General features: G+C 41.2%; 1 protein-coding gene across 2 annotated transcripts in view; it reads left to right on the plus strand.

The window, feature by feature from the left end:
* Positions 1–19,144: 19,144 nt before the first annotated feature.
* The window catches only part of TBC1D23 (TBC1 domain family member 23), a 56,435-nt gene continuing 50,527 nt past the window's right edge, over positions 19,145–25,052 (plus strand). For both annotated transcript variants that reach the window (XM_055567918.1, XM_055567919.1), the window contains exon 1: positions 19,145–19,417. In XM_055567918.1, the coding sequence (XP_055423893.1) occupies positions 19,365–19,417 (53 nt within the window). In that variant the 5' untranslated portion in view covers positions 19,145–19,364. The remainder of the gene's footprint in view (positions 19,418–25,052) is intronic.

Genomic DNA, 25,052 nt, shown 5'->3' on the forward strand with positions numbered 1-25,052 from the left:
CCCCGAGGCAATGACTGAGCAAGGCAGTGGTGTAAGAACTGGCCATTCCCATCCAACACGGACTCTTGGAACTGGCCCTCAGAGCTCTGTGCTCCCTGTTGGGCTCCTGAGAAAGCATTGCACTCTTACCACTCCCCTCCTCAATCCTGTCCACTCCCTTAAGAGGGTCACACCCTCAGAAAGCCTTTTTTACTCCTAACTTTATCTCACCATCTGTTTCCAAAAGAACTCACTATAGAATTTTGACTCCTGTCACGTCCATTATCTTATTTTATACCTATAATAACTGAGGTGGTAGAGATCGTAGGAACAACCAAACTGAAATCCAGGACACTTAAGTAAGCTGACCATGCCTATACTGCTGGGCTGTACCAAAGGCGGATTAGAACCTTGCTCCAAATCGTTTCCAAGCTTGGTGCTCTTTACCTCGGGGGATGTTAAGCAGACTAATGAGTGGCAACAAAAGTCCTAAGAGAAGTCACAATTGGGGATCTGCCAAGCTTTGTAGAATTAGCATAAAGTAGAAAAGTAAAACATCATAGTTGAAAACAGTTTCACCCTTAACATAGTACATATTGTCTAAACAAGAGAATTATAAATTATTCTAAATACTTGTATTTATTTTAACAGTTCCTTTCATATATGTTTAGGAAAATTGTAATGTTAATGTGAGGTGTTTTCTGGTGTTACTTCACTATCAGTGGATCACACCAGAGTCAAGTAATTTCTACATCCTAGCGAAATAGTACTGGAGAAGGCAATGGCACCCCACTCCAGTACTCTTGCCTGGAAAATCCTATGGACGGAGGAGCCTGGTAGGCTGCAGTCCATGGGGTCGCTAAGAGTCGGAGATGACTCAGCGACTTCACTTTCACTTTTCACTTTCATGCATTGAGAAGGAAATGGCAACCCACTCCAATGTTCTTGCCTGGAGAATCCCAGGGACAGGGGAGCCTGGTGGAAGGCTGTCTATGGGGTCACACAGAGTTGGACATGACTGAAGCGACTTAGCAGCAGCAGCAGCAGTGAAATAGTACAATCCCCTTTTGAAATCATACTATTATTAGCTTTGTTTAAAAAAAAAACACAAACAAGGTAAGTTACAAATAGCAGTTTTTTTACTGAAACTTGCTTGATCATTCTTTTCTCTTTCCCTTTTTTTTCTCTTGAACTTTAAAATAATAAAATGCAAAAACAGTTTCATAGTCATTAAATGAAATTTGAGAAATACAGAAATGTATACAGATGACAGTAAAAGTTACCCATAACACCACTGCTATTAGTATTTTGGCTTTAGAGCCTTATAGTCTACCAGTGTGCATACATATGTACCTTCACTCCCTTACTCTGACTCTAACACCATGCTACATCGGGAAGTTGAGACTATAATTCACCCAGGACATTCATGCAAGTCCAAGATCCCTTATATTGATGGTGAAGTCACTGATATCTACCTATTACTCCCAACATGAATTAACAATATGAAATTTAAATCTCAGATCTCACAGGTTTGGATGCCAAACTTAGTTCCTCTATGTTTATTTTTGTTGCTATATCCTTGGATTGGAGAAGGAAATGGCAACCCACTCCAGTATTCTCGCTTAGGAAATCTCATGGACAGAGGGAGCCTGGCAGCCTACAGTCCAGTTCAGTTCAGTCGCTCAGTTGTGTCTGACTCTTTGTGACCCCATGAACCGCAGCATGCCAGGCATCCCTGTCCATCACCAACTCCCGGAGCCTTGACTAGATGGACCTTTGTTGACAAAGTAGTCTCTGCTTTTGAATATGCTGTCTCAGTTCAGTTCAGTTCAGTCACTCAGTCGTGTCCGACTCTTTGCGACCCCATGAATCACAGCACGCCAGGCCTCCCTGTCCATCACCAACTCCCGGAGTTCACTCAGACTCACATCCATCGAGTCAGTGATGCCATCCAGCCATCTCATCCTCTGTTATCCCCTTCTCCTCCTGCCCCCAATCCCTCCCAGCATCAGAGTCTTTTCCAATGAGTCAACTCTTCGCATAAGGTGCCCAAAGTACTGGAGTTTCAGCTTTAGCATCATTACTTCCAAAGAAATCCCAGGGCAGATCTCCTTCAGAATGGACTGGTTGGATCTCCTTGCAGTCCAAGGGACTCTCAAGAGTCTTCTCCAACACCACAGTTCAAAAGCATCAATTCTTCGGCACTCAGCCTTCTTCACAGTCCAACTCTCACATCCATACATGACCACAGGAAAAACCATAGCCTTGACTAGACGGACCTTTGTTGGCAAAATAATGTCTCTGCTTTTGAATATGCTGTCTAGATTGGTCATAACTTTCCTTCCAAGGAGTAAGTGTCTTTTAAATTCATGGCTGCAGTCACCATCTGCAGTGATTTTGGAGCCCAAGAAAATAAAGTCAGCCACTATTTCCCCATCTATTTGCCATGAAGTGATGGAACCGGATGCCGTGATCTTAGTTTTCTGAATGTTGAGTTTTAAGCCAACTTTTTCACTCTCCTCTTTCACTTTCATCAAGAAGCTCTTTAGTTCTTCTTCACTTTCTGCCATAAGGGTGGTGTCATCTGCATATCTAAGGTTATTGACATTTCTCCCCGTTATCTTGATTCCAGCTTGTGCTTCATCCAGCCTGGCATTTTGTATGATGTACTCTGCATAGAAGTTAAATAAGCAGGGTGACAATATACAGCCTTGACGTACTCCTTTTCCTATTTGGAAACAGTCTGTTGTTTCTCGGAGAAGGCAATGGCAACCCACTCCAGTGCTCTTGCCTGGAGAAACCCAGGGATGGGGGAGCCTGGTGGGAGGCCGTCTATGGGGTCACACAGAGTCAGACATGACTGAAGCAACTTAGCAGCAGCAGCTATTGTTTCTGCAGTCCATGGGATCACAAAGAGTTGGACATGATTGACCAACTAACACTTTTACTTTTATCCTTGCATACTACTACTCTGGTCCGTGAATGAAGAAGCATCTGAAAGATGTTTTAGGTGATTTTTGTCAGTGAAGAAAGCATCACCTTTGAGATAATATCCTAATCATAAAGCTCGAGGCCTGAATTCAAGCTGAGCCAGACTGCATACTTGAAATGAACCTGGACCAGAATGAACATTTTGGAAACATGAGAACAAACCAGCTGTGGGGAGCAAGGCTTCAAACAAAAGCCACGTCTGGGTCACCCTGTCCAGTGGCAACTCATTGAAGGGAAGAATCCCATTTGCTTGAAGTTCGGTGCTGGGACAGCGAGTCTCCTAGAAGTTACTGGTGTAGTGGCACATGACAGGGAGAACTTGGCACTTGCTAAGGTACTAGCACACGCTTTTATGCCACACAAGCATGTGTGTGCAGCTAAGCCATGGGAAATAGTTTTCTCTACAACATTTAACAATTTGAGATGATGAAAAGGAGAGGAATATGAAATCTGAAGTACATTAGTAAAAAGTATCTGGTAAAACACAACAGACATTCACAGATTCAAAAATTCTTGGGGAAAGGAGGCCCAAGAAGTCCTCATAAAAGTGCATCATTTCCCAAGTTGCGCTTAGCATGTCCTCGGATCTTTTCAGGGGCAGGAGCCTGGCAGCCAATGTGGTCCAAGCGTTCCCCATTGGAGTTACGTGAGTGCCACCTAGTGTCACTTGCTCATGCTGAAGGGGGTTTGGATACGGTTTAACTGACCTCATCCGAGGAAATGAGGGAACGAAAGCCCTGAGTGAAGAGGTGATTTAAGCGGCCCACATCTATCTGCTCAGTGGCCGAGCCAGGACTACGACTCAGGCCCTGCTTCAGGTAGGACAGCTGGTGATAACCTCTGGAGTTTGGGAGTCAGGAGTCCAGGGAGCTGGACTGTGCTGAAAAATATTCTTCAGCATAAACCATAAACCTTCAGCATAAAGCATAAACCTTCCAGAGCCTCAGGTGCCCCATGCATTCAACTCCTAAAAGCATACTTGCTTGTTCTGAAAGTCTTTGAGACACATGAGTGACAGAGAACAGAATCTGAAAGTTAGTATAGGTCCCCAGAAGCTTTTAGTCTGCTCGTCCATGAACACCTGCCCTGCTCCAGTTGTACAAGTGATCAAGCTATTTCCTTCAAGCAAGTGCTAGGGTCCAAAGTCATCAGCCTTGATTCAGGGTGCTGCTTCAGCCATCACCTTTTATGATGTCTGCCTTCAGCCTCTACCTTTGTGAACAAAGCAACTCAGACACCATCTAAGAGACAAGGGCCACTGCAAACACCCAGCCTTTGATTTCCAGAAGTCAGGTGTTCTGCAGTTCTCCAAGTAGTTTCTGTTTCAAGATTAATCTTGGCCAATGGTACTTAATGCTGATTGCACATTAGCATCACCCAAGGAACTTTCAGAACACCCTTGTGCTTGGGTCTGACCCTAAACCAGCAGAGTCAGAATCCCTGAGGGTATATTCCCACACTTTAAAAAACTCCTTGGGCTTCCTTGATGGCTCAGATGGTAAAGAATCTGCCTGCAATGCAAGAGACACATGTTCAGTTCCTTGGTCAGGAAGACCTCCTGGAGAAGGGAATGGCTACCCACTCCAGAATTCTTGCCTGGAGATTTCCATGGACAGAGACAGTCCACGGGGTCGGAAAGAGTCAAACACAACTGAAAAAACACTTTCCCTTTCACTTCAGGTTATTCCACTGCTCAGAAGATTAACAATCACAGCGATGGGCTGAGCTTGCCCTGCATAAGAGAATAGAACAGATATAAATAGGAAGATGGGAGATAGATAAGGTCATTTCCACCCAGGGTCTCAAACAGAAGTTAATATTGATGCATGCTAAAGTGCTCAATAAACAACCACAGAAAGAACTTGTCCACAGAGAAATTGTAAATGATGCTGCAGGAACTAACAATCTGCTAACAATTTCTGGGTTCTCTTGCTGCCCTTCATAGGAAATATCTAAAAAGAACCAGAATTACACTTAAAAGTAGGAAAAGCAGCCAGAGTAAATAATACGGATCTACTTTTATGTGGATTTTACTTTATTATCCAAAAAATAATGTGGATCTTTTGAACGAAGAAGAAAAGTTTCAAAACATGAACACTATTAAAGGAAGGCACTCTCTGCCTTCCTTCTCTTTTCCCATTTTAAATTTCTTGTTTCCCCATTCAAATCGTGTGTGACGTATCCAAGAACTCATATAACAAAGGGGCTTGCTATTATATTCTGAAAGCCTGTCCTATCCTTTCACTTCTCCGGGGGAAGTGACAGCTGAGCTGGTATGTGAAGTAAGAGCAAGGTGTGTGCATGCTGGAGGCTGTGTGTGTTCGGGGCTTGGGGGTGTTTTCAAGGCAGAGACAGAATGTGCAGAGGCCATGTGTTGAAAGGCTTAGTCCAGGAACACAGAGGAGCAAGTGTGAGGGGACGGGGAAGGTGCTGGGAGAGGAGGCTGGACGGGCAGGGCCCCGTCCACTTGTTTGCATACATACACCCCACGTGCCTTGCACAGTCAGTTCACCTCATCTTCTCCTGCTTTGCTCTGACCTACTTTCATCTCACCTTTAGTGACAGTGACTGAATCACCTCCTTAAGAAAGTCTGAAAGTGGTTTTCCTAACATTCCAAACTCCTATTCTTATTCCAAGCATCATGCATGGTTAGTGGAAGAAAGTCTAACAATGTATAGCTGCAGAAGGTCAATACCCCCTCAAGTCGTGCCCAACCTAAATTGTCACAGTTAACAATTCCACATATTCTCTCAGACCTTCCTAGGTGCATGTCCAAATATACATCTCACTGTTTTTTCGAAAAGTAGAATTGCACTAGACACATCATTTTGCAACTTGCTTTTCCCCCACCCTTTTGTTTTACTGAAAAATAAATAAAATGGTTAACACGATTCCTGGAGGATGGAGAAGTGACTCGCTATTGGACCCAGCTTTTCAAGGTTAGGTAGAACCAGAACAGACACCAGTGAACTGTTCTGTTAGTGGTGGCTGTGGGGACTTTAAGAGGGGTCTTTTAAGCTTTATTTTTAGCTTTATTGAAGTATAATTGACAAGTAAAATGGAAAGATACTTAAAATGTACATGAAAAAAGTAGTGTACATGGTGATAATATGATATACATATTCATTGTGAGGGCTTCACTTGTGGCTCAAATGGTAAAGCGTCTGCCTACAATGCAGGAGACCCGGGTTCGATCCCTGGGGTCAGGAAGATCCCCTGGAGAAGGAAATGGCAACCCACTCCAGTACTCTTGCCTGGAAAAATCCCATGGACGGAGGAGCCAGGTAGGCTACAGTCCATGGGGTTGCAAAGAGTCGGACACGACTGAGAGACTTCACTTCATTCATTGTGAAAAGTTTCTTCCTGGGACTTCCCTGGTGGTTCAGTGTTTAACCTTGCCTTCTTATACAGGGTGTGCAGGTTCGATCCCTGGCTGGGAAGCTAAGATCTCACATGCCTCAAGGCCAAAAAAACCAAAGCATACAACAGAAACAATATTGACACAAATTCAATAAAGACTTTAAAAATGGTCCACATCATAAAAAGAAAAAAGATTCCTCATACCTAGTTATTTAACATGTCTACAACTTACAACTTGCTTTTTTTTTTAACTTAATATATGATAGACATCTTTCTGTATCATTATACATAGCTTTACCTCATTTTGTTTAGCAGCAACATGGTATTTCTCATATACAAGTACCATCTGATGATGGACAATTAGGTTGAATTTTTTTTTTTTTTTTTTGCCATTACAAGCCAGACAATACATCAATGAGCATCCTTGTATATGAATGCATGCTAAGAGGCTTCAGTTGTGTCTGACTATTTGCAACCCTGAAACTGTAGATCACCAGTCTCCTCTGTCCATGGGATTCTTCAGGTAAGAATACTGGAGTGGGTCCAAGGAATCTTGTCAACCCGGGGATTGAGCCCATGTCTCTTCTGTCCTCTGCATTGGCAGGCAGGTTCTTTACCACTAGAACCACCTGGAAAGTCCATCCTTGTCCATACTCTTGCTCAACTGTACAAATATCTCTATAAGATAAATTCTACAGAGAATATTTAGGGTATGCATATTTTAGATATTAATGAGTATTTCCAAGTTCTAAACCAAAAACTTTGCATCAGTTTACCTCCCATAGTGACACGTGAGAGTGCCCATTTCCATCTCTGTCTCTTGATTTATTACCTCTCATCCTACAGAAAGAACCAGAATCAGAATTTCACAGAATTTGTATCCTTAGACCTAACCCACGTTTTGGGCCACAGCGTTATTTCCAGCTGCCTAATGTACTGAAATTGCATCAAACCTCTATCCCCAACAGATCCCTCCTGAGGGCTTTGCTCCTGCTGTGGCCGCTAGCGTCTGGACCACACCCCCCTTCTCTTGCCTCTCATATCTGATCAGGAACTCGGTCTCTCATCATCTTTCTCTTCCCACAATCTTTCTCACGCATTACTTTTCTTGTGGCTCTGTGGCTCATATCCCAGTTTAGGATCTTATCGGCTCTGGGCTGACCACCCTATCTCTCTCTAATCTCTTTTACTTTCAGTCCAACTGAACTCAATCCCCTGGACATCTTTGTAAAACTCTCCTTGGGTCGTAGAGCCCTCTCCTATTTGAGAACTTTCAGTTACTCTTCATTCCTGCCAGATTTTAGCTGAGCTGTCTCTTCTGTCACTGGCCTACTCTCGGAACTGCCAACATGCCCGGGGCTTTTCTGTATTAGATGGTGTCAGTCCCTCCCTGAAGTTCTTTTCCGTATCTCTGCCTACCTGGGCGCTGTCTACCCAGTGAGCCATAAACATATCTGGGGAAAGAGCTTTCTAGATGGAGGGGGCACTGGAGTTGCAGATTATGTAGAGCTTGGTAGGACATTGTCAACGCTGTGACTAGATAAAATTTAAGCATTATCATTATCTGTGAATGTAGGCTTTGTCTGTGCTGATAGATTGTCACCAAGTGCTTTATACAAATAGATGATTTAAAAAAATAATAAAGTTTTTATGGGAAGGAGAAATTATTTTTCTTCAGGTTAAAAACGATGACACAAGATTTTCGCCTCTCCCAGGAAAGATTTCATTAAGCAGAAGCAGGAACATCCAATTGAGCAACAGCACCTACTTGTGATACATAAGGACCCTGATGTAATAGCCTGCCTCTTCTTCATCTTTTGTGTGTCTTCATTAGCTTATTTTTTTTAATTTCATACAAATATGACAATCATTTCTACTTCTAAAGAAATGCTTCTTAAATTGTAATAGGAACTACTCGCCTATTTGATCTAACTTGTATCTGGTTTCATATTTATTCATTACTAATTCATAAGGTTGTTGGGAGGATTAAATGAGTTAGAAGGGCTTAGAACAATGCCTCTGTGCGAGTGTGTGTGTGTGTGTGTGTGTGTGTGTGTGTGCTCGGTCACTCAGTTCTGGGGTTGTCTTTTGCGACCCCATGGACTGTACCAGGCTCCTCCGTCCATGGAATTTTCCAGGCAAGAATATTAGATCAGGTTGCCATTTCCTTCTCCAGAGTATCTTCCAGACCCAGGACTGAACCTGCATCTCTTGCATCTTCTGCATTGGCAGGCAGAGTCTTTACTACTGTGCTACCTGGGAAATCAGAACAATGCCAACACATAGCAAATACTCTTTAAGTGTTTGCAGTAACAAGGTTACACACACACACTCACACACACAATCCATTCATCCATTTACTCATACAACAGATTACAGCTATGTATAAAATACTATGCTAGGCACTAGCAGCATAAAGACATATTAAGCTGGTCCTAAGGATTTCGTGTCGAGCAGAAAAACAAATTCATAAGCACATAAATTTTGAGGTATATGTAAGGGGAAGTGGTAGCAAAAGGCAGGGGTGAATAATTCTGCTTGAGAGAGAGGGTTACAAAGAAAATGTTGCTCAAACCATGTGGCTAAGTGTAACCAGTTGAAGGAAGTTAGAGGTAACAAAGCAGAGGAAGTAAGTTTTAACAAAGACATAAAGTCATGGAGCAGCAGGGCATACTGGGGGCCTGTAAATATAGAATGGCTGAAGCATATGCTGAAAGGGAAGAAGGGAAAATACTTGAGGTTCTGAGAGTACTGTATCCATGATAAAGAACTTAGACATTCTCTATAGGGAATAATGAGCAATTGGAGATTTTAGGTAGATTTCCATTTTAGAAAATGCAGGGAGGACCACAAATTCAAATACTTCTGCTGCTGCTAAGTCACTTCAGTCGTGTCCGACTTTGTGCGACCCCACTGACAGCAGCCCACCAGGCTCCCCCGTCCCTGGGATTCTCCAGGCAAGAACACTGGAGTGGGTTGCCATTTCCTTCTCCAATGCAGGAAAGTGAAAAGTGAAAGTGAAGTCACTCAAGAGGACCAAGCAAATGACAAATGTATAAATTGGGGGCTGGTCCAAAGTGGTTGAAGAGACAAACTGAAAGTATATAAAGATATTCAAGTGATTAAAGGACAGAATAAAAGCTGCTAAGCAAATCTGAGGACTGTCAGTATGAACTCTGGATATAGAGTCCGTGTTTACTGTTTGGGGAAGACAGTGGAAGAAGTTTGGAAGCTAATTAAGGAATCCGTTCATGTAAAACATAATGAGGAACAAAAACAAGAGAAAAACTGGAGCATGGTAAAGAACTGCTGCTGCTGCTGCTGCTGCTGCTGCTAAGTCACTTCAGTCGTGTCCAACTCTGTGCTAGCTGGCTTGAAATCTAGGGAGGAAAATCTGCCTAGGCCCATGATGACCTATGGGGAGGAAGAAGGGAAGAAGGCTAGAATAACTCCCAAGTTTCTGGCTTAGATGACTGGATGAATAAACGTAATAAAACCATTTACCTCTATAGAAATGATATGGACTGGGGAGCAGGTAGACATAATAATTTAGGTTTAGAAATACTGAGTTTGGAGTGTTTGTGGGTCATCCAAGTGCAAGCTCCAGTAGATGGCTAGATTTACGATGCAAACTATAAAAGGCCAGTGTTGGAAATACAGACCTAGGAGTTATCAGGTTACAGATGGTAATTAACAACAGAGAAGTAGTTGATATTGTCCAGAAAGCATGAGCAAAATTATAGAGGAGAAATTCTTTATCTAAATGTTTTAAATGCTTTTGTTTCTGTGGTAATTTTCACATTCATTCAGTTCAGTTCAGTTCAGTCGCTCAGTGGTGTCCGACTCTTTGCAACCCCATGAATTGCAGCATGCCGGGCCTCCCTGTCCATCACCAACTCCCGGAGTTCATTCATTATATCCGAAGAATTCTTTTTATTTGATTTTTAAATTCTCGTGTGAATTTGGAATGTAGAAATGACAGTGATAAGCTGTGCAATTTCTTTTTTATTTTTTTCATTTTTAAAATTGTAGTATAGTTGACTTCAGTGTTTTGCCAATCTCTGCTGTATGGCAAAGTGACTCAGTTATACATATGTATGTATATATATACTTTCTTTTTTAAAATATTCTTTTTCCACTATGGTTTACCCCAGAGATTGGATATAGTTCCCTTGCTATAGAGTAGGAACTTGTTGTTTATCCTTTCTAAACATAATGTTTTGCATCTACCAACTCCAAATTCCCTCTCCCTGCCCTCCTTCCCCTGGGCAATCACAAGTCTGAGCTCTGTGTCGGTGAGTCTGTTTTGTAGATAGATTCATTTGTGCCATATTTTATTTATATTTTTAAAAGATTTATTTATTTATTTATCTTGGCTGTGGTTGTTGGGCTTCCCTTGTGGCTCAGCTGGTAAAGAATCTGCCTGCAATGCGGAAGACCTGGGTTCGATCCCTGGGTTGGGAAGATTCCCCTGGAGAAGAGAAAGGCTACCTGCTCCAGTATTCTGGCCTGGAGAATTCCGTGGACTGTATAGTCCATGGGGTCGCAAAGAGCTGGACACGACTGAGCGGCTTTCACCGGTGGTGGTGTTGCTGCCCGCAAGCTTTCTGGGGCTGCAGCGAGCAGAGACTGTTTGTTGCAGTATATGGGCTTCTCAGCGCAGTGGCTTTTCCTGTTGTGGAGCACAGAGCCCTAGGCAAGCTGGTGTCTCTTGCATTGTAAAGTGGATTCTTACCCATTGCACCACCAGGGAGGTCTCATTTGTGCCATATTTTAGATTCCACATGAGTGATATCATATGGTATTTGTCTTTCTCTGTCTGACTTCACTCAGTATGATAATCTCTGCTGCAGGTGACATTATTTCATTCTTTTTTATAGCTGAGTAGTATTCCCTGGTGGCTCAGCAGTAAAGAGTCCACCTGCAATGCGGAAGCTTCAGGAGTTGTGGGTTCGATCCCCGCATTGGGAAGATCCCCTGGAGAAGGGCATGGCAACCCACTCCAGTATTGTTGCCTGGAGAATCCCATGGACAGAGGAGACTGGTGGGCTAGTCCATAGCGTCACAAAGAGTCAGACACAACTGAAGCAACTTAGCACGTAGTATTCCATTGAGTATATGTACCACGTCTTCTTTATCCATTAATGTGTTGATAGACATTTAGATTGTTTCCATATTTTGGCAATTGTGAATAGTGCTGCTATGAACATATCTTTTTGAATTATAGTTTTGTCTGGGTATATGCCCAGGAGTGAGATAAGCTGTACAAGTTATCATGGGTATTAGAGAAATCAGTCTACAAATAACATATTCATAAAAATTGTAATACATACTTGTATTTTTACACATATTGTTAAAAGCATTTATAATGCAATTTCATCTACCTTATGTGGTTACTTGCTAACTCTTTTATTTGAAAAGACATATGCCTAAAGGAAGGGTGAGTATAAGTGTATGAGGAGAATGGAGACAGATGATACATAAAGAACAGCACAGTCATTATCTAAGGATATTGTTTACATATTGTGAATGGGTGGACTCACAAAAAGCAGGAAGTTAAGTCTTTAAAATAAAGGCTTATTTCAGCTAACATATTGTTTACTATCTCTGTTTCTAACCAGCAGTGTCTCAACCCTAATAAAAACCTTTTATCTGGAACATCTGGGAACAAATTTGAAAAGAGGAAAGAGTAAAACAGGCTCCCACTTTAAAGCATAACCATCCCAAACCCAAGAATGGGTCAATCCCTGTCCAAATGTTTAGTTTGAGTCCATCCATATAGCCTATTAAGAGTCAACTTCAATTAGCAAAGACAACTACTATAAGGATAATGGTGAAATATTATAGTTTCCAGCTCTTTTTTTTAATCACTGTTTGCTCAACACTTTTAAATAAATTAAAAGCAGATGTTGAAATTGCTGCCAACTGTACACTTGTCATCTGTGAATGGGAATTAACTTGGTTTTGTTCATCATTAAATTAAATGTTAGGCTTCAGTAGTTTAAAGAGTCTTGGAATGCTGTTCCTGATGGGGTTTTAAAATTACAAATAACTAAAGTAATTTTGAAATTTGTGAAAACATTTGTCCTTGTAAGATAAGGAAAATTCCTGGGAAAGTTTAGAATTCTGAAACTCTCACATGATACGTGAAGGGACAAAAATCAATCTTTTGTTATTCAGCAGGAATTTTTGGACACCATCTACATTTTCAGCTCTGCATTTGGTGTGGTGGAGGACACAAAAGAACTCAGAAAATGAACTAGTTGTCATTCTCAGAGTTAAAGAATATAAGATACTGTATGAACCAGTGCCCAGATAAGAGAGCCTGCTGCTAGTCCTTTACAAGTTCAGACGAGGTAGAACTTGAGGAGAGCTGAGATAATATAGGCAGGAATCTCAGGGGTAAGTTGATTGGCCAACGAAGAATCTATAGGGTCTAATGTTACCTCATTTGCATCCAGCCTCCAAGATGGCCGTAAATAATTCTTGCCTTTGAGTCTTCAGGCCTTTTTGTAGTTTCCTCCCACACTGAACAGGGCAGACCTGGGTAAACAATGATATGGCAGAAATGATAGAGTATGACTTTTGAGGCTGGGTAATAAAAAAAATACTGTGACTTTGATCATGGTCTCTCTTAACTCTCGCTCTAGGGGAAGCCGGCCTCCATGTTGAAAGGACATTCATGTAGCCCATGGAAAGTCTCATTTGGAGAGCACCATAGGAATCCTGCCAACAGCCAACACCAACTTGTCAGGCATGTGAGTGAGCCAGTGTCCAAGTAGACTCTGTAGCCCAGGGAAGCCTTTAGATGATTGCATGACTTAAATCCTGGCCAATATCTCGATTATAACCTCAAGAGACCCTGAGTCAGAACATCTAGCTAAGTGGCTTCTAAACTCCTGACCCACAGAAATCATGATAAATAAATGCTTACAGTTTAGAGACATTGAGTTTGGGGATAATTTTTTATGTAGTAATAGATTAATGCACATTAGTAGGTGTTCATCTTCACCTAAGAATACATGAGAATTTAGAAAAGATTGCTTGAGAAGGAAGAAAAGATCAAGAGCTATGACTGCTTCTGTCTACCCTTTTAAAAGAAATGCTATGATAGTACTATAATAAAAGCTGAAATAAACGCTATTACCCCTAACATAAAGATTGACCACACAGATGTAATAATCCCTCACCTGCCTCTAGTCCCAACCAGCTGTTTCTATATTGGTGAATGACTTCATCCATTCCAAAATATTTTAAAAACATTCTTCAGTTCATTTCACAAGTATGTATTGAGAATAGGCTACGTGTCATAATATGACTTTTGTACATCTAATACAATAGGAATTACATAATTATATGGCACAGAACACCAAAAAGAGATTAAACATATTTTTGGTTTTTACAGTTTCATTCAAAACAACAAACTTTAATTTTCCCTTTGTAAAAACGCAATTTGGTTTTATCCAAGGATAATATAGAATACTACTACCCTTCCTATTTGGGGATGAAAATACAAATAACTGTGAAGCACAGGCAGATAATACACTCTATGTAGATGACTGGATACGCATTTCTTGAAGGCATATCTTGGAATGGCTCCATTGTGTGCCAGGTGGTCACAACCATTAGCATTAGCAGGTCTATGAAAAAAGAAATTCCAACTCCTTCTGTTCCAGAAGGATACCAAAGATGTATAAAAGCAGAGAGAGCTCCTACTATCATTGATGGAATCTTCTTATAATTAGGAGAAAAGAGTAATGTGAGAAAATACATTTAGATAATTTCATAATAAAATCTTCTCTAGCTCTTGAAAAAAATTTAAGCAGAGATTTACTACTAGAATTTAACAAATTTTACTGTAATCTCATGCTTATATAGTTTTTAAGTTCACAACCATCCAGGTAAAAGGTAGGACTTTGAGATTTTTTTAAAAGCACAAAAATACTAGGAAACTTACAAGCATAAAAACTTGTAGCCAGCTAGGGAATGTTCTTTGGGCATAGTAATATTGTTGTCATCGCAGGAAGTGAGGCATGTTGGGGAAAATGTAGATAAACTGGATCCAGATCAAGAGGAAAGATCAGAAAACTCATGAAAATGAATTTTCTCATTTTCTCTAACTCATGAGTTAGAAAACTAACTTAGCAGACTGGAGATCAACAACCCAATGTGGTGTTTGTCCTTTCAGAAGACAAGACAAGGTGAAGGGGAAGCGTGGATGACCCTGATCCAGAGCAAGAGAAAAAGGAAAAAGGGCTTATGAGCAGAAGACTCAACCACCACTGAGATCTGCAATAACTCAGTTCAGTTCAGTTCAGTCGCTCAGTCGTGTCTGACTCTGCGATCCCATGGACTATAGCACACCAGGCTTCCCTGTCCATCACCAACTCCCAGGGCTTGCTCAAACTCGTGTCCATCAAGTCGGTGATACTTCCCCTCCTGCCTTCAATCTTTCACAGCATCAGGGTCTTTTCAAATGAGTCAGCTCTTCGCATCAGGTGGCCAAAGTATTGGAGCTTCAGCTTCAGCATCAGTCCTTCCGATAAACATTCAGGACTGTTTTGTTTTTTGTTTTTGTTTTTTTTTTTTGATTGGTTTGATCTCCTTGCAGTCCTAGGGACTCTAAAGAGTCTTCTCCAACACCACAGTTCAAAAGCATCAATTCTTTGGTGTTCAGCTTTCTTTATGGTCCAGCTCTCACAACCATACATGACTACTGGAAAAAACATAGCTTTGACTAGACAGACCTTTGTTGGCAAAGTATTGTCTCTGCTTTTTAGTATGCTGTCTAGGTTGGAAATAGCTTTTCCTCCAAGGAGAAAGCGTCTTTTAATTTCATGGCTGCAGTCACCATCTGCAGTGATTTTGGAGCCCAAGAAAATAAACTCTGTCATTGTTTCCATTGTTTCCCCATCTATTTGCCATGAAGTGATGGAACGGGATGCCATGATCTTTGTTTTTTGAATGTTGAGTTTTAAGCCAGCTTTTTTGCTCTCCTCTTTCACCTTCATCAAGAGGCACTTTAGTTCCTCTTCACTTTCTGCCATAAGGGTGGTGTCATCGGCGTATCTGAGGTTATTGACATTTCTCTCGGCAGTCTTGATTCCAGCTTGTGCTTCATCCAGCCCGGCATTTCACATGATGTACTCTGCATATAAGTTAAATAAGCAGGGTGACAATACACAGCCTTCATGTACTCCTTTCCCTATTTGGAACCAGTCTGTTGTTCCATGAGAGGATGTCTGGTTCTAATTGTTGCTTCTTGACCTGCATACAGATTTCTCAGGAGGCAGGTAAGGTGGTCTGGTATTCCCATCTCTTTAAGACGTTTCCACAGTTTGTTGTGATCCACACAGTCAAAAGCTTTGGCATAGTCAATAAAGCAGATATTTTTCTGGAACTGCTTTTTCTATGATCCAGCGGATGTTGGCAATTTGATCTCTGGTTCCTCTGCCTTTTCTAAATCCAGCTTGAACATCTGGAAGTTCTCGGTTCATGTACCTTTGAAGCCTCGCTTGGAGAATTCAGCAGCCTGGATATCAATAAGCCAAACACAAGCAAACACTGCAGAGAGTGTGGGGCAGCCAGTGCAACATGTTCAAGCAAGAGGAACCAAAGGCATACTAAGTTTGAAAGACTAGCTAACAAGCAGATTCCTAGAATTACCACTGGAGGAAGAGGATGTCATCTTGGTGGATACCATGAATTCAGAGTGAGTCCTCGGTATGACACTGAAAGGTTTGATGAGTAAGGAACAGATGATATAAATACTTCAGAAGATATCATCACTAAATAATTTCTATTGAAATCTTGCCCCCACAGGGTATATATCAATGTCATATTGATCCTATTGGGAATGGCTACATAATTTGTGGGAGTGCCTAGTGCAAAATGAAAATGAGGGGCCTCCTGTTCCAAAATTATTAAGAATTTCTAGGGCTTCCCTGACAGCTCAGTGGTAAAGAATCCACCTGTCAATGCAGGAGACATGGGTTTGATTCCTGATCGGGGCAGATTGTACATGCCTCAGAGCAGCTAAGCCCATGAGCCACCTGTGCTCTGGGGTCGGGGAGCTGCAACTGCTGAATCCTGCTTGTCCTAGAGCCCAGGCTCTGCAAGAAGCCTCTGCAGTGAGAAGCCTGTGCATGGTAACCAGAGAGTAGCCCCCACTCACCACTAGAGAAAAGCCCACACAGCAACGAAGACCCAGCACAGCCAAAAATCAATCAGTCAATACATAAATAAAATGGAAAAAAAAAAGAATTTCCAGATGACATGGAGTCCTGTGCTGTTGCACAGACTACATGCCCCTGAAGCTGACCCTGGCCCTATTAAAGAGAATGGAAGTTGGAAGTTTCATCTTCTACAGAATGAAAAAAAATGCTTGAAAATGTCAAGTGATACATTTTTAGTGGAATAATATTTTTACCACATGGAGCATAAAGCAGTCACTGGCTTAATTACTCTCAAGATGAATTACAGTTGAGGGGTAGGATCACCTTAACCGATGAACAACTGTTTGTCATGTCACTGGCTAAACAGTTAAAAAAAAAAACATTTTAAAAAAGCTTCTGAAAACCCCCTGACAACAACTGAAGAGACCCAGTAGAGATCCTGAATATTAGGATGGTAATTTGACCCAGATCCATGCCTTTTATTCTTTTTGATAGCTGTCATCTAGATTCTCATTCCACATTAAAAGAAATTTTCCCCATAGGACTGATCATCATGCAGACATCCTGGACTTAGAAGTGGATGCAACAATGTGGCTCTGTGTTATCTTTCCTTTGGGGAAGAGAATGAACATGTTTTTGCTTAGAAATGAAAGAGCTTATTTAATCAAATAGTTTTAAAAATTATGAAACATTTTAGATACCAAGTATAGACTCTATAAAGAATACAGAACACCTACATAGCCTCTTTTCAGCTCTTTAGAAACAAAATATTAAAAATATAATTGAAGCCATTTTCTCTCCTCCCACAAATGTAACTGTGAGAACCACAGAACTTAACAGCTCTGTCCAAACCCTTGCACTAGAGACCTGATTAAAGACTAGCATCATTTTTTAGCAACTTAAGGCTGTGTCCCTAGGATGACCTGGGCCCCCACCAAACCCCATTAAAATGTCTGATTGAGGAAGTGCGGTGGCTGCCAGGAGAATTTACTGTTTGATCAAGCCAACACCTGATGTTAGGCTGCTGATCTGTCTTGGAGAGAGAAAAGACTCACAGTTGTGAATCTGTACCTCTACAACTTAGAAGTGTCCTTCTCAAGGCCTGAGAGCCATTCCTTTGAAATGTAATCATCAAGAACAGGGTCTCTGTCTCCCAATCTCTGTGGGAGGGAAGAATCCTAACTTGAAAATTGCCAGCTAGCAGACACTGCTGGTCTAATCACAATGACACTGACAGATGCTTTGTGATTTTTCACTTGTCTGACTCTAATGAGTCCAGCTCTCCCTGCTCCCTCATTCTCCCTTTAAAACCTCTAATCACTTCTGCAAAAATCAGAATGGAGCTCAGCCCTTTCCCCTACTGCCAGTGGTTTCCGAATAACATGTGTTTTCACTGCTTTAACTAAAGGCTGTCAGTGTTTATCTTTGAGAACTGCCATTCCAAGTTTTCTGTGTATCATTCTGCCACATTTTTTTAAAAAGCAGACATGTATCTATTAATAAAAAATATACTGTGCTGCCTATTTTTAAAATCAAATATAAATGACACCATACTTTACCTACCCTTGTTCATTTAACATCATATTTTCCAGACTTATCTGTATTGTTACATGTGGTTCTACTACATCAGCACTGTGTCCAGGTTGGCAAAAGCATTTCCCTAGGTCCATCCTCCGGAGCCTCTGCCCACCCCTACGCCCATGGATGGTCAAAGTGGAACAAAAAGCCCCTGCTTTGGTGGTGATGGTGGGAACCGAGTTTGGATGTGCAGGCAGAGGTGGCCACCAATGTGGAGTGAAGGGGAAGTAGGGTGGGAAGAGATAAAACGTAGCAGCTCTCTCTGCTTGGAACTCCAGAGTTCTAGATTCTAAATTTGGACTTGACTTTCTGTGTTTACATATGAAATATGTTTATTAACATGCAATGTCAAGTCCAAATTTATAATTCTAGCCTTGGTGGCTCAGGCGGTAAAGAATCCTCCTGCAATGCAGGAGACCAGGGTTCGATCCCCGTGTAGAGAAGATCCCCTAGAGAAAGGAATGGCAACCCACTCTAGTATTCTTGCCTGGAGTATTCCATGGACAGAGGATCCTGGAGGGCTACAGTCCATGTGGTGTAGAGTCCAATAGGACTGAGCCACTTTTCACTTTCACTTCCATGTTTATATATGAAAGATGTTTATAAAGGTGGGAGCCTAGAACATATCTCCTTCGCTGCTACTGCTAAGTCGCTTCGGTCGTGTCCGACTCTGTGCAACCCCATAGACGGCAGCCCACCAGGCTCCCCCGTCCTTGGGATTCTCCAGGCAAGAACACTGGAGTGGGCTTCCATTTCCTTCTCCTTTACTGTTTAGCTTTTTAAAAAACAACTTTTAAAGCATTCAGACATAAAGTATGTGGCCTCCACTTGTACTTTTGACCGCTCCACCTTCCCTGTGGCATTTCCCCTCCACTCCTCCCTCCACTACTTAAAACTGTCAAATATGACTCTAAGCAGGACGCTAAGACGCAAAGAAGACGCTAACTGGACGCCAAAAAGGGACGCTTACAAGGGCCTCTTACTGGGACCCACGCTCTCGCCAAACCCCACCCACTGCGTCCGGCCCAGGGCCCGCGGCATCCTGGGACGTGTAGTCTTTGGAAGGGCAGCGGCTCTCCAAGTCTCCTCCTCCAAGTTGCCTTTCGCCCTCGGGACGTCGTGACGTCGCGTTCCTCCCGTCCTTCGCCTCCTCCCTCTCTCTTCCTTTCCCTCTCCAGAAGCTTGGTCCCAGACTTCCGAGGACCTTTTACGACGTTGGGTATGAGTCGGTCTCGGCGCCGGGTCCACTTTTCGGCAAAGTGACGTGGACGTCAACAGCAATGGCGGAAGGAGAAGAGGTCCTGCCACTGCCGACGTCGGGCGACGAAGGCTGGTGAGTAGAAGCCCCGGGCTGCTTCGCACTGCCCTTCTTTTCTGCGTTGTCACCACCCTGCCCGTCCCCGCGGCCCCGGCAGGTGCCGGCATGGAACTGGAAGACCGGTGCTCGAAGCCCGGAGCCCTGCCCCGCCCCCTCTGCCTGCCGGGTTCCCCTCTGCCAGCACGGTCCTGCCCTAGGGGCTAGAGCCAGACTCGGAGGGAGAGGGGTCTCGTCTAGGTGCTGGGCCTCAGTTGACCCTTCCAGCTTCATCCGCCGGCTCCAAAATGTGCTGGAGAAGGGTGGCTTCGGGGCTGGGTTTGGCCGGAGTCCCTGGCCCGGGGAGTCCGAGTAGGCTGCTGGTTAAGAAGGAAGTTTCGCGGATGCAGATCTCAGGCACTAGAATACTATTTGAAGAAAAGACCACTTGAAATGACTGCCGTAGCCTTCGCTTGGTTCAGAGGTTGAGCGGTACACCTAGGGATGACTCCCTCCCACATAACTGAGACATTTTTAGTCCTAGTTTTCATTTCTCATTTCGCGTTCCAACAGTTTCCACCTTTCGTCTCTTTCACACATCTTTTTCCTTCCTGCTATTTTGCTCACAACTCAATTTCAGAGCTTTGGATGCGACGTTGGACACCGCTGTTGCTGTCCTCAAGGCTTTGCGCGCTTACTTGATTTACAGTCAGGGTTGTGGGGAGGACTTCTGACAATTTTTGGTAGGCTTTAGTCACCTAGTGTTGTTACTCTCTGGGAAAATCTCCTATTTTTTAAATAGTTGATCTTCACAGTACACTTTTAGAGATAACACCATTTAAAAAATGGAACCTTTAGAGGCTTGTCGAATTTTTACAATTGATATAAGTGCATTGACCACAGGTATTAGTTTTGAATTTGCCTGTGTCATCGTATATATACAGCTCACTAGCACTCTAATAGTCTAATAATAATAATAATCCAGGACATTTGTAGACATGGAGTTTAATCCCTCTGAAAGAACTGGAAATCGTTGAAAGGGATAGATAATATAGTAATAGTAATTGAGAAATTCAGCTCTCACTTAGCACACATCAGGCATCACCTTATCATCAGTACATGTACTATTGATGTGCAAGGTGTAAGATAAAAACTTACCTATATGTACTTTCTTTTCTCAATTGACTTACCTTGGAGTTGGGGAGCTGTAACAGGTACACTCGGTAAGAAGATAAAATTGCCCTAGTACTTTGGATGTATTAATAAAAGTGTGAAAATTCTGGGAGACAGAAACCCCGTGCATTTGGAGTCATTGGGGAAAGCTGTATGGGAGCAGGGGTATTTGAATTAGGCCTTGAAGGATGAGTGTAGGATTTAGACCAGTGCTGTCCAATAGAAATGCAATGTGAACCACATAGTAATTTAAAATTTTCTAGTAGCCATGTTAAAAACTAAAAAGAAACAGGTGAAAATAATTTTAATTATGTATCTTCTTTAATTGAATATATCCAAAACCTTTCAACATGTAATCATTGTTAAAAAACAAACAAACAATACTTTCACATCTTTTTTGTACCAGGTCTTCAAAATTCGATGTGTATTTTACACTTACTGCTCATCTCAGTCCGGTCTAGCCGTGTTTCAAATGTTAAATAGCCACTCGTGGCTGGCAGCTAAGGTGCAGGGTCAGATTAACAGAGCAGAAAGGTCTCTGAAGGAAGTAATAGCATGAGCAAGGACATAGACAAGAAAATTGATGATTTGTTTGGACAGTAATGACGAGGATGTCATAAAGTTTGCTGTTTCGGAAGAGTGAATTTGTTGTAGGGTAAACTGGTTGTCATCAACTGATTGAAGGCCAGAAGGGAAAGTATTTCTAGAGAAAAGGTGTCTTTGGGGAGTTCTTAGGGTGGGCGGATTGTGAACTTGTGTCTGGTTCAGAGGGGCAAGGACCGTGGAGTGAATGGTTGCTGGTGGCGGCATTTGTTTTCTTGTAGCCTTGCTGTTTCTTTGGCGAGGCTTCCCGTTTTTGCTCTTTTTATTTTCATGAGTGGAAGAACCCTGAGTGTTCTCTTGATTTTTATTCTCCCTCCATTCTCTTCTAATCTTTATCCTTTTTCTGTACTCATTCCATTACTGGTCCCCTAGAAGTGAGTTTGACTAGAGTCAGAAAAGACATTCGCATTTGGAGCCACAAGTTCAGTAAAGCCTCTGTCCTTAGATGCTTCTTGTATACACTGGAGCAGCTTTATTCTTTTTTAAAAAAACATGTTGTGACATATTTATTGTAGTCTTTTTAGATAGAAAATTTTCTGAAATGTGTTAAACATCTCGTTGTGTAACCGAACTCATCTTAAAGATTTAGGGTCATTCAGTTTACAAATGTGAGTGTATAAGAATAAAACTAGGTCCCTGTCCTTAAGGAATTTGTGGTCTAGTTAGAGGAGGCAGGTTTAAAGACATCATTTACTGTTATACTTCTGTAATACATTGAGACCTTTAAGGCCTATCTAGGCAGAAAGGGTAGACTATTGCTGCTTAAATGCCCCCCTATAGCCATCCCTTTTTGAGTTTGCTTTTCATTAGTTTTTCCTGTATGCTTTCTTTGTTGTCAATGGTATCTCACTCTTTGATCCTGATCTGTGAAACTCGGTAGCTGAACTTGTTAAATTATCTGTTCATTTGTAAAGAGGCTCAGGATGGGGCCTGAAGAACTTAAAAGTACAAGATGTCACTTTTACTTATTTACTGTTTTTTAGTTATTCTCTGGATTGGTGCTTTTCAGAATTTAAATGTGAATTGGGATTACCTGGAGAGCTCGTTAAAATTCAGATTCTGATTCAGTAAGTTTGCTTGGGACCTGGAATTCCATATTTCTGACCGACCACTACTGGGCGATGGCATTTCTGGTTCATAGTTCTAGGTGATGTATATCTCCAATGAGTTGGTCAGGGGAATTTTTCTCTTTACTATTTAATTGTATCATCTAACACATTATACCGTATATATTACCTAATTATGCTTTAGTTTTAATCTGATTACATGTTTTATCACTGTTTGGCATTTTATTTATTTCTTTATCGTTGCTCTGGGAGAACTTTGTCTAGTTGTGGCAAGCGGGCACTACTCTTTGTTGTGGTGCTTGGGCTTCTCATCACGGTGACTTCTCTTGTTGCAGTGTGCCGGCTCTAGGTGCTTGGGGGTTCTTGGGCTTAGTTGCTCTGTGTCCTGTGAAATCTTCTTGAACCAGGGACCGAACCCATGTCCCCTGCATTGGCAAATGGATTCTTATCCACGACAAAACCAGGGAAGTCCTGTTATTGTTCTTTAGATAGTGAACTTCCCAAGGGCAGTGCTGATGGCAGGTGGCTCAAATGTTTATTGTCTGAATGAAGATACAGATTTTTGTAAAATCATGTGCAGTAATATACCAAGATGTCATTTCATATAAATTTTCTGACTCCAGTGTTTTTGTAAGCTGCGTGATTATTTGCTGGTGTAATACTTATATTTTTATGGAAATCTAGGGTTATCAGAAACTGCCTCAGCTCCCAAACTTTCTGAAATTGCAGCCATATAAACTCAGAGAGCATGGAGAAGTCCTTGTAAAATTGTTTACAGTTTGAAATAACTTAAATTTAATTAAATAATATAAGCTATAGATTTGAAAATAAAAGAAGTGTTAAATTATTGTAGTTCAGTGATTGGTCATTCTTCTGGGTATTGAAGAAACCAGGTTTGCGATTGTGGCTTTCATTTTCTGAGACTTTCTTTCTGAAATAACTCCTTAAAATCTAAAGTCTTGATTAAAAATTTTTGTTTTGGTAAACACATTGTGCAACAACTGTTGGTATTTTGAGTTTGCTAAGTTAAAATTTTTTGTAGAGCTTTTCTTAAATTGTTGCTAAACTTTTGTTAAAATTGTAGAAATATCAGTTTCATAAAGAGGCTTCTATTGTTAATTTGAGATGTGACTAGGAATTGTTTTGAGAATAATGAGGTCTTTTTTGAAGTTTTGTGCACTTTGTAAATAGTATTCTGTGCTTTCCATTTCATAAGCATGGAAATAGAAATTTAAATTATCACTCAGGGATTATTAGGTGGTAGCAATTTCAGAATGATATAATCAATAAAGAAATACATTTAATATGAAAGAGAATGAAACCTGTTGCTTAGAATATTGATAGCTTGTAGTTCTGGGAAGACTAGATATTATCTTACATAAAATGAAGAGAAAGTGAACCATATTGGTGTGAATTAGGAGCTTTTATGTTGACAACTGTTTGATTTTGTGAGGGCAGACAGAATTTAGAAATTATGAAGACTTACCTTGTTTATGCTATTTATATGAATGTTATTATAATTTGGGTTTTACTGGTTTTGGAGGTAATTCCTAAATAAGAATTCACTTGTTCCTTGTTCCTGTGGATATTTTAATATCCACAGGTAAGAGTTAGTAATTGGTTTTTGCATGCTAAAGAAATGTATTCAGTGAATTTCTCTCCATGCATTTGTACTCACTGCTAGGAGTACGGGTGCATCCCTACAAGTGCAGGGAGGCAGTTCAGGTAACCCCGCACTAATGGAGTGTACTCCGGTACACAGCCAACTCCCGGGGAGGTGTCTTCTGAGCAGAATTGAAGTGTGCCTACAAGTCATTTCTGCTGCTTATGGTGAAATGTGGATTCTACTTGGTATAAATCAAAGGCAGTCCAGTCCTCCCACACCATCTATTAAAAAGCAAAATAGAGGTTAGCAAAGTATTCTTAATTCATTCAGCTAACATTAACTAAATACTGGTTATATTCAAGCTGCTATGTAGTGTTTAAAAAAAATTTGAAACATTTAAAACCAGAACTGTGCATTGTTCTGATTTGCTTTGGCATTTCAATTTTTTCATCATTTAAAGAAGCAGTGCTTGAAGTGACTTATTTAGATATTGAGAATTACATACAGAAAGCATATCAGCCCCATATATTAAGTTCATAAGAGCAAATTGTTGTTTGTTGGGAATGCAAGAGCAGTAGGAACCAGTTAAAAGAAAACCTATTTCCTGAAATTTAATGTACATTTATTTTTAAGGGTCTGTCTCACCTTTTTCACCTGAGTTGAGAAAAGGATGACTAATTAAATAATTTGTTTTACATCTTCCTTCTTCTTGAAGATTAAAGGAGTTTGTTCTTGTCTTTAAGCTGACATAGCATTTTGTTGGATTTTTCATTCCAAACTGAATGCTGTAATGTGTGCTTTCCTTACTTTCAAGCAGTTGTTACGTAAAACTAGTTGCTGTGGTGGTGGTTAATGATTTTAGTAAGAAGAGAACATGTAAGAAAATACTATATGTTTGTATAGAGCTTTGTCCTTTGTTATAAAAGGATAACATGCTTATATATACTGTCTCATTTTGGCTCTTAGAACAATTCTATGAGAAAGGGAAATTATGAGTTATTGTCCTTTCCTTGTTAGGGCTGAGAAGATAGGCATAGGGAGTTTAGACAATAGACCCAGTGAGTGGAAAATCTGGGACTTAAACTCATGGCTCTCTAAGCCCTTTCTTTCTAAAGGTGATTGCATATACTGTGTATAGTTCGCAGATACTTTAACAGATAGAGAGAACCCAGTTAAAAATATGCTAATCTTACATTAAATCACCCATGTGTTCTGAACATACGGT

The sequence above is a fragment of the Bubalus kerabau genome, chromosome 2 (assembly GCF_029407905.1).
Source record: "Bubalus kerabau isolate K-KA32 ecotype Philippines breed swamp buffalo chromosome 2, PCC_UOA_SB_1v2, whole genome shotgun sequence".
NCBI lineage: Eukaryota > Metazoa > Chordata > Mammalia > Artiodactyla > Bovidae > Bubalus > Bubalus kerabau.